General features: G+C 38.4%; 1 protein-coding gene across 1 annotated transcript in view; it reads right to left on the bottom strand.

Moving 5' to 3' along the window:
* Positions 1-830: 830 nt before the first annotated feature.
* The window catches only part of otog (otogelin), a 57541-nt gene continuing 47722 nt past the window's right edge, over positions 831-10649 (bottom strand). The window contains exons 45-55 of the mRNA XM_054616238.1: positions 9363-9467; positions 9163-9264; positions 8515-8613; positions 8346-8386; positions 7931-8006; positions 7328-7512; positions 6145-6249; positions 5658-5777; positions 4717-4762; positions 2123-2202; positions 831-1031 (exon numbers count right to left, since the gene is read on the bottom strand). Of these exons, the coding sequence (XP_054472213.1) occupies positions 831-1031; positions 2123-2202; positions 4717-4762; positions 5658-5777; positions 6145-6249; positions 7328-7512; positions 7931-8006; positions 8346-8386; positions 8515-8613; positions 9163-9264; positions 9363-9467 (1160 nt within the window). The remainder of the gene's footprint in view (positions 1032-2122; positions 2203-4716; positions 4763-5657; positions 5778-6144; positions 6250-7327; positions 7513-7930; positions 8007-8345; positions 8387-8514; positions 8614-9162; positions 9265-9362; positions 9468-10649) is intronic.

Below are 10649 nucleotides of genomic sequence, written 5' to 3'. Positions count from 1 at the left end.
ATTGCAAATCATTTAAAAAAGTTACGTTATTTACAAAACACAAGGCACAACTTGAGGAATTCTGGGTAAGATCTCCAAAAAACGATGATGACGATGGACTGAAGCGAGTCGAGTGGCTTGTTTGCTCATTTCCTGATTATCTATATCGCAAACCCTTTTTCAAAAGTTTTTGATATACATGTATATCTTTAAATCTTTCCTGCCATGTCAGCGCAGAGACACTGCGGAGACGAGCGGAGGAATCAGTTCCCGTTCACAAACAAACTTACTTTTTCCGTTGCTGAACATTTGCATTTCACTGCAGGCCGACAGGGAGGTGGCAGTGCAGCGATGCAGTAAAGCTAAACGTCTGACCTCTCTGCAGCCTGTTTTTAAAGGTGTTCATGTATCATTTTGATATACATTAGCTATTATACTCCAAAAGACCAGACTGTGATTTGTATTTCTCACTGTGGGCAAGAAATCTAGTGGAGTTGTGACAAAACTGAAAGGAGGGTAGGAATGGAAGCTCACCATGTGGTGTCGTCATAAGTAGTCATGGCTTTTCTTTTTGTGACTTGTTGTGATAGTTGGGTGCCCTGCAGTACCACCTCCCTGCCAGCAGAACAACTAACTGGAACATCAGGAGCGTCACTCATGCAGTCCTACAGATCAGAGCTCAGTATTCCACCTTCCCAACATCACTAAAGCAACACGGCTGAGGTTTCTTTTTCCTTCTTCTTCTTTTGTCCTGTGGTTCTCGAGGATCTGTACACCGGTTGTGTGTATAGTGTGTGTGTGTATGTGTGTGTGTGTGTGTGTGTGTGTGTGTGTGTGTGTAGTATGTGTGTTTAGGACCACTGGCAGGAGCAGTCGGTGGGCTCCTGGATGGCGTAGCTGACCCAGGTGGCGTTGCTGCTGCAGTAGAGCTGCACGGAGCGCCGCTGCAGCCCCGTCTCCCTGCAGCACTTACAGAAACGAGCGTACGTGTTGATGTTGTAGTTGTAGATGCTGGCGGACGGACACTTCCCGTCACATGACACGATGTTCACCTGCAGGACACAGAGAGACAGTATAGGCACAAGGCAGCAGGGCTACAAAAAGAACAAGCAAAATAAAGTAAATGGGGTCATTTATCATCAGTTGTCTGCTGTTCCAATACAAACTGTTTTCATTTGATAAATAGTTTAAATAGATTTAAAACTCTGGTCTGTGCTGCTACCTACTACAGTTGTACAATTAATTCTAGCAACTTAAACTTTTACATGATTCTTTAAGACATACTTTACCATGTCTTTTTACTTTTTTTGACATACTATACTATGACTATTTTCATGAATTTTTTGGACATACGACACTACGACATTTTTAAATGCTATACTATGTTTTTTTATGACATTTTGGACGTGCTATAATATGACTATTTGTTAGGACCTTTTTCGCCATACTATACTGCTATCAACATGCAATACTATGACTTATTTACATAATGTTTAAGATATACTATGCTATGACTTTTTTGACTCTTTTCGACATGCTTTACTATGACTTTTTATTGACATTTTGGACATAATATAGAATACTTTTTTGACTGGGGCTACGGGAAGATGCTGAGAGTGTGTATCTTCATGCTTGTAATTCTAAGGTAAACGTTTATGCAGATGACATATTGCTTTCACTAAGTAACTTTATTTACTGTGATACCTGTGACTTGTAATGGAAGTCTATTTATGTTCTATGAGCAGAAGAAAACGTTAACATTTTCTGTGACTTCTATTTCTGTGCTTGAAACATACATTTTATAAATACCAAGCATACGGTTTTGCCCATAGCATTGCAACATCCTCGTTCCAGACCTCTATATAATCTCCCATATCTCTGAATTGTTCAGTGATTCAAGGATAGTGAATTAAGATTTGAATGAAGGGAAACAGCAGCATACATCAATCACTCTCAATGGTCATATCCGGTTGTTGCATGTCAAATGTTGCATGCAGGACTTTTTACTTCAGTAAAATATCTAAGTACTTCCTCTACCTTTGTGTAATATATTTAGAATTGTCCTTTGTGTCTTGCTCATAACTCACTTGATCAGATACCAAAAACAGAACCAGCATTACATCACAACAGACGTAAAACATACCGGCCTGTTGCTGCGACAGTCGTTCTTCCTGATCGTCATCCTCACCGTCACCTTCTGACACGACTTCCCGTCTTCTTTGCCTGTTCACACGGCAACAAACCAAATCAGCTGAAACAAAGTTAACATGAGCTATCCAACAACAAAACATCTGGGTGGCATGTCGAAACACAGCAAACACCAGAAAGGATGGGAGGATTTCGGAGAATTAAAGAGGCTGTAGATCATGCACAAGCTGTACATGGTTGAGTTAGATGAAGGATACAAAAAACTATACTTTATATGAAAGCTTTAAAGTTAGAAAGCAACAAAGGAGGAAGCTTCACAAACGAGACAAAACCAAAATATAAAAGAAATAAAGGGGCTTCATGCTTTTATCACATACACAAAATGGCTTAAACAAATATTTTCAAATATCAATTAAATTTGATATAAAAATAAAATGAATGAAATAAAACCACAACTTTTGAAAAACATGCTCGGTCAACTTTTCTTCCATTTAAAATACAAAACAAACTGAGCAGTAACGTAAAGCTGCTATGTGTGGCATTTAGTTTTGTCAACAGTAAAACCACATATAACCGCCCTTAATCTTTTTTTTGACCGTTTTTAACTCTTTTCACCATTCATAGACAGAAACTCTGATTACTTTTGATCTGTTTGCTCTTTGACAAACAATTAGCTATTTCAGAGTAAGTAAGTAATATATGTATATATATCACATTATTAACTCTTTATAGAATATTCAGGTGTCTTCCCACAGGCCCTGAAAACTGCAGTTATCAAACAACTCTTACAAAAGAACAACTAGACGTATCACTCATGAACAATTATAGGTCTATATCAAACATCCCATTTTTACTCTCTGGCGCAGTATTAAACAGTTTTGAATCTTACTTTAAGGACAGGGACAACGTTGTGTCTATAGGTAATTACACATTTGAGTGGACAAATATGACATGCGGAGTTCCCCTTGGCTCTATTCTGGGGCCTCTTCTGTTTAAAATCAACATGCTTTCACTGGCTCAGATTGTGTAAAACCACACAAATAAATTACCATGATTATGCAGATGACACACACATTTACATAACCACATTTACAAGGGATTATGGTCCAATAAAAGCACAGAGTAAATGCACTGAACAAATCAACACTGGATGTGCCAGAATTAACTTCAATCCCAAAGACAAAACTGAGTAAGTTGTTTTTGATTAAATAAGATTAAAGCCAGTGCTCTACTTTATTGTCAATGTTGAAAAAAACACAGACCAAGCCAGAAATCTTGGTGTCATGGACTCGGACCTGAATCACAACAGACACATTGGGAAAATTAAGATTTTTTTGAGCAAAATTTTACTTTACAAGAACTTTGGATGCTGATAATAACTCCTTCCAGTGAGTCTAAATTAATACACAGACCTTTCTTGCACTGATGATTCTATAAAGGTTAAATGCCTCACATAGCAGCTTCAGTTTCCCCACACAGCTCCCCCTGGTGGTGGAGCAGCACAGCAGCTGTGGTGCAGCAGCATGCAGTTCTTCTACAGCAGCTACGTGTTCGGTGAAAAAGACCCCCGACACCAACCATCACCAGTATCTACTGACACATGCAGACGTCTAAGCCCGACTACTGGGCAACTACCAACAGTACATTGTTGGCAATCAACAATGCACTGCCCAGACAGTGCTAAATGGGGAAAGAGAGTTTAGGTGTTGTGTACATGTACGTGATCCACAGGGAGGGGCGGGGGTAAATACTTTGTTACTGTCCTCTCAAGTGTGACCTCATTCTTGGCCTATAAAAAGGATTTGTGTCCCCGCCTCCTTTAAGGTGGTAAATCACCGTTAATTACTTCATTATCACATCTTTTTGAGATTAAAACTTACAAAAAAAGAGAATTCACAAGCAATCCTCAGAAGTTAACAGCTCCGTGAAGCAAGGAGGATGCAATATCTGTATCATTAATGTTATAAATCATTGTATTTTTTATTTTGGTAGCATGTTTTGTTTTTTATTTCACAGAGACCTGAAATGAGACAGCAGTTGAGAGGACGGTTCTGCAGATTTGGTTGCAATGAGACTGTTTTTTTGGAGGGAGTACATTGTTGAATATCAACAATGGCACTGGCAAGCCTTGTTGTTTTGGTACCTCGTTCACAGTTTGTGTTAACTGTGGGAGTCAGGGGGCTAACGGGGAAAGGGAACAGAGGGAGTCCAGTACCTGGGGGGATTGGTACATGATGGTAAGCTGCAGCACATAAACCACAAACCCATTGTGCATGTGATCAGATGCCTTTCAGTGACTTTACTACGTCCATCACTTGGAGTTATCCGTTTGCCATCTGTTACTGAATTCACTGAAAAGCACGCTGACAAGATCTCGCTAATCTGAATAAACAGCAGACAAATGTAACAGAAAACATATTCTAGGATCCAATTCAGACAATGTTGGTTGAAGATTTTTTTGGACTGAAGGGCAAACATGTTGGAAACATGTTGATGGGCAGGTGAAGGCGCTCTTCAGTGTCGGCTGCAGCGGTCTACAGCTCTACTCTAACTACACGACTCTCCGCTACGCTCAGATCAGATACTCACACGTCCTGCAGCATCCGTCCATGTAACTCACGACAGTTCCACCGATCTGAGTGCAGAGAAGACACAACATGTTGAGATAGAAATAAAGAGAATCACCTTTTAGTGACATAACCTTACAATTTGGGGAATTCTTCCTTTATCGCCTGAAAAAGCTTTTAGATCAGTTCTCAAACTTTTTCTGGCGTGCCAAATTGACAAAAAGTGCCAGAGTTTTTGACTCAAAAAAATAATAATCTGTCCTGCTATATCCATTAAAAGCTCCAGAGCAAGAAAGGCTTCATCATATTCCAGATATGACTGACCTCTTTAACTTTTATTACCTCTCAAAACTGTGTTTAAAGTTTTAGATTACTGTAAAACAATTTAATGGTCTTAAGAACTGTTATTTCCACTATTATACATACATATGTTAAAAAATCTATAGTTTTAATTGTTTTTTATATTTAAAACACATTCATTTATACCTTCTGAAAAGTGCCCTTTTTAAAATGATTCTATAAAATATGCAGTCCAATAACACAAATGACAGATTTTGGGGGTAATTCAGGCAATCTGCAGCATTCTTTATCTTAAATCTGCAGGAAAAGATGAATTAATAGATCATTTGTTTCACTATAAACGTCTTTTCTATTTGGTCTATATAATGAAAACATTGAGCCACACCATTATGAAACAGTGACAGTTACATACAGCATAAAGATAAATGTTTCATGCGTCCAGGTGATAATGTATTCGCTGGTGTTTGTGATCATCTGTGTGTTTGTCCGTCTGTCCCCAGTTAACATCACACACTACTGGACTCATCGGCCTGATATTTTTTGTGCTCATTCATAACTATAAAGGAGCTCTCGTGTTTGTGTGTGTGTGTGTGTGTGTGTGTGTGTGTGTGTGTGTGTGTGTGTGTGTGTGTGTGTGTGTGTGTGTGTGTGTTGCACGCTGACCTTCATACACTCTGTCTCGTTGAATGGAGGGCAGCTGTAGGAGTAGGAGATGAGCGTCGGACCCGACAGAGTGTCTGTGCAGTCAAACTTCACACAGTTTGATACCCAGGACTTCCCCGGCTGAAAAACACAGTACAATTACTACTACTACTACTACTACTACTACTACTACTACTACTACTACTACTAGTACTTACTACTCCTACTACTACTACTACTACTGATGGCTGATCTGACTTAGTTCCACCAACAGGGACTTAAGACTTGTTGAGCCAAGATCGTCGCGAACACAACCTGCAGTGCAACATTTAGATTAATATGAACAAACCTGAGATAAGTGTTATGGTTCACAGTGTATTAAATTAGGGAAATACACACTACAGGATATTATTAAGATTGTAGTCTGAGCCCGACGTAGACCTGGAGTTTAGAAACATTAAATATAACTGTTAAAATATACTCACGGTTTAATTAGTAGACTTCCTACCTTGTAGAGAACAGTTGTCCCGTTCTCGTGTTCGTAGAGGCAGGAAATGTTCTTACAAACACCGCAACACGTCGTCTGGTCCTTCGGAGGAACGTAGATCTGATTCTGAGACAAAGTCAAGATTAGTTTTGGGAAACGATGAAAAAATATAAAATTAGAAAAACAGCAAGAAGAGAAGATGTCTGACTTTAGATGTGTGTGTGTGTGTGTGTGTGTGTGTGTGTGTGTGTGTGTGTGTGTGTGTGTGTGTGTGTGTGTGTGTGTGTGTGTGTGTGTGTGTGTGTGTGTGTGTGTTTCTCTGCTGTTGTCAAGGTAAAACATGATATGTTGTTGTGGCCAATTGATTTTTGATAATGTTGTAATATCAATATGATTAGAAAATAAATCATCTAAATAAATTAAAATCTGTTAAATTAATGAATTGATCTTCTATAGTTTCTATAATGTATTGTATTATTCATTTATTTTACTTTCTCTGTAAATCTGTAATTATTCAATTTTTTGTGCTGCTGCAATTAACTCATTTTCCTGCTTAATATCTAAAAGGTTCATCTTATCTTATTTAAAAAACAGAAAAAAAACAGAAAGACCATAGATTAATTTTCTCCCCTCCAGGAAGAGTTTTGCTTTAGATTAGAACTGGAACTAACAATTATTTCAAGAATCAATTAATCTGCCAATTATTTTCTGGACTAATCTTTGGTAAACAAGATTTCCTTTCAAATGTCCTGTTTCATCTTAGCACAAATAAAAACTATTTGTTCACAAGTGAAAAGTCAGAATCAGTCTTTTTGTGGAGCTTTTGCTTTAAAAATGACATCAAACAATAATTGATTATCAAAATAGTTGCCCATTAATTTTCTGTTGATCAGCAATGTGACTTATTTATGAATTGTTTCAGCTCTATTGGAGATAATACATTATTCCCCACCTGCTAGATGAATGGATACTTCTTTATCTGTATCTATAGATAGTACATTTTGTGGAAAAAGAAAGAAGAATATGTTCAGTAAAAAGTAAAGTCTAAAGACTTCAGTAAGCTTTGTTGTCCAAGTCTGGTTGTGTTGGTGAGTGTGTGTGAGTGTCTGTGTGTGTGTGTATGTGTATGTGTGTGTGTGTGTGTGTGTGTGTGTGTGTGTGTGTGTGTGTGTGTGTGTGTGTGTGTGTCTGTTGCTGGTCTTACTGGTTGGCAGTGGGAGGAGCAGTTGATGCTGTTGGTTCTCAGCAGGTGGAAGCCGCTCGTCGGGTCGAGGCTGCGGCTGCACTGCCGGCTGTGACACACGCCTGTCAGAGTCTCACGGTGATCCACCAGAGTCTGACCCGGACGCAACACGCCACGATCGCCGAACACACACACCGCCTCACGCACTGAACACACACACACACACACACACACACACAGAGAGCCGAGGTCAGAGGTCACAGTGATCACAAGGTTTCTGAACTTCTCTGAACTTTGGATGTTTTTGGAAACTGGCAAAATTAAAAAAAACCTTTCTATTTTCCTTTCAAATTTTCTTTTAAATCCTTTCAAATTTTTTATCTTCCTTTTAAATAACTTTGATTTTATTTGTTTATTTCAGCTTCTTCTTCTTCTGCCCTTTATTAATCCTATGATTTATTTTTATATTTTTTCCATTTTAATTGTGAATCAATGTAATTTTGGGGGGGAAATATTAATCAAGTTAATATAAACTTTATGATTGTTGTTACTAGAGATATGTAGTAATGGGCAGTAGCTGTTGCAGGACGTAAAGTCACATCATCCCTCTCCGTCGGTTCTCACCACACTTGTATCTTTTGCAGGCGCACTGGTTCTGTGGGTCGGACAGGAAGGCCCGGTCCAGCTGGGCGGCTTCTCCCTGCAGAACACAAACACATGTAACTCAGAGAGTCACGTTTATGCTGTATTTGTCTTTTAGTATCTTCAAGAAGTCTGGAACTAATATTAAAGATTGTTCTCAGTTTTTTTATCATTTTTTCAGTGTTTTTAAAAATAATTTAAGGAACCTAAATGTCTCACAGTTGGAACAAGACTTGAAGCTTTGCAACATCTACTTGTCCTATAATAAGCCAACCAGATGGTTTGTTACAAATATATATATATATATATTTAACTGATGAGTGAGTTCTATACATCATATTAAATAAATTGATAGATATCAAAAGAGACGGACTAAATATTAAAAATCATGACGTACCAGACCACATTTTGGGGAGGCGATCTTTTCACAGGAACATTCTGAAAACACAAAAACATGAATGGTCAACATCTTCACATTTCAGTTCTGTTTAAAATTAAAACCTATTTATGGATCATAATCTCTTTTAAAAGCTGGACTTCGTCGTGGGAGTTTTTACGAGTCGTACCACATGTTTGGTTCGGACAGCAGCGACTCGGACTGGACACGGACAACACCGACATCCCAACAGGACAACCGAGCAGAGGACACCTGAAGGGGTCACACACTGCTCACATACACACATACACACATACACACAAACAGGCACACAAAGCAAACCATGTAGGTATCAGCTGTTAAATGCTGTACAGCATATTCTAGTAAAAACAAATACCAAACATAAGTTTAAGGTTATTTAGTATATCTGCTGGCCTTATTGTCAATCAGTGTGTAGCCCCGCCCTAAAGCATCCCCTGCTTTATGGTCTGTTTGACTCTAAATGGAGCATCATTTACTAAATGAACATCATGCTGTATTGAAGAAGACTTGAAACTAGAGATTGAGACCATAAACTCATGTTTACAATGTTTACTGAGGGAATAAATCAAGAGAGAAGTAGAGTCATTTTCTCATAGACTTCTATACAACCAGAGGAGTCGCCCCCTGATGGACACTAGAGAGAATGCAAGTTTAAGGTACTTCCGCATTGAATTCAGGTTGCCGCCTGGTCTTGACTTTTGTGGTACTTAAAAAATAATATGTTTTATGCCTTTTTACTTAAATGTTTTAATATCCAGCCTGTGAATGTTGAAGTGTATACAGTGTGTTCTCTGACCACATAGGTAGGCGGGGCAGCAGCGGTCCGTGGTGTTTCCGTCCACCGTCAGCACCTCGCTGTCCTGGCAGAGAGGAGGCGTCTCCGAACAGGAAGAACACACTGCGGAGAGAGAACACACTTCAGTCGTCACACCGACGGCTTCACGGTAACCTGCTGATGATTCACTGGAGGATGAATGTTTGAATTATTGAACTGACCACAGATGTGGGCGAGACAGCAGCTGCCTTCGGCTCTGGTGGCGATCAGAGTCTGGTCGTCTCTGCAGGCGGGAACGTCCGACTCGCAGAGTTCAGGATCGCACTCTGAGACACAGAAACATTAAAGGAATAGTTCCAAGCTTCAGGGAAATATTGTTATTTAATAATTGATGTCGATTTAATGAGAAAATAGACCACTTTCATGTATGAATATTGAATATGAAGCAGGTGAACGTTAGCGTAGCTTGAAATATGATGGAAATGGGCGGAAACAGCTAGCCTGGCTCGGTCCAGCCATAAAAAAATTAAAATATACTCTGAATAATGTAAAATGTAAAATGTAAAAACAACTAGTTGTGGTTTTGACTGGGGTTTAATGTGTCACATTTTTCTCGGCCTGATGCAACCTTCAGTTAGTTTTCTGCTTCCTCTCAAAAAATAGTAAAGCAAGTAACCTCCCATAAAAAACAAAACTTTTCATTTTTACACTTTTTTGTACATTTTAAACGCATGAGGTATAACAAAGAAATGATATTGATAAGAAGTGAAAGCTCCTTTGCAAAATCACCGTGCAGCAGCAGAGCTACACCTCATCGCATGTCAAAGAACGCCAGTAAAATGTTCAAACTACATTTTTTCTATTGCATGTACTCATCTAATATACAGACTCATACTCATGCCGTTTTCAGTCCAAAATGAGCGGCATCTAGTGGCAGTTGTTAAAAAAAGCACCAGAGTTTAGTCTTTTTGCTTTTATGCTCGTTTAAAAAACCTAACTAGCTTTTTTTCTTTTTTTACAAATTTTACAAATGAAGTATATGTATTTAAAGGGGACATAACGTGCTTTTTTTTCCAGGTTCATCCTTGTATTTGGGGTTTCTAATAATACATGTTAACATGTTTTAATGTTTAAAAAACTCTTTATTTGTCTCATGCTGTTCAGTCTGAATACACCTGTGTTCACCCTCCTGTCTGAAAAGCATCGGGTCCATGTTTACTTCCTGTCAGCTGGTGTCATTCACATACACTGCAAATAAATTGGTTCTGAATGTTTACATTTAAAACAACAAAATTATCTATCTTTTTCTTTTATATTTTGATGCTTTGGCAACTTTGTTTTTGAATATTGTATATAATATTGTAATATATTGTTTTGTTGTGATCCTCGCGGCTCATTTTAAAGGCACAGTTTCCGAATACAAGCTGTGTGTTTCTCATTGGCTTAAGAATCAATACTTTCACAGTACTTATAAAGCACTTAGGCTTCATTTTTAATAAATAAAATAA

This window comes from Anoplopoma fimbria, chromosome 2 (genome assembly GCF_027596085.1).
Source record: "Anoplopoma fimbria isolate UVic2021 breed Golden Eagle Sablefish chromosome 2, Afim_UVic_2022, whole genome shotgun sequence".
NCBI lineage: Eukaryota > Metazoa > Chordata > Actinopteri > Perciformes > Anoplopomatidae > Anoplopoma > Anoplopoma fimbria.
Note: the sequence above shows the minus strand (reverse complement) of the source record. Positions and strands in the feature narration are given on the sequence as shown.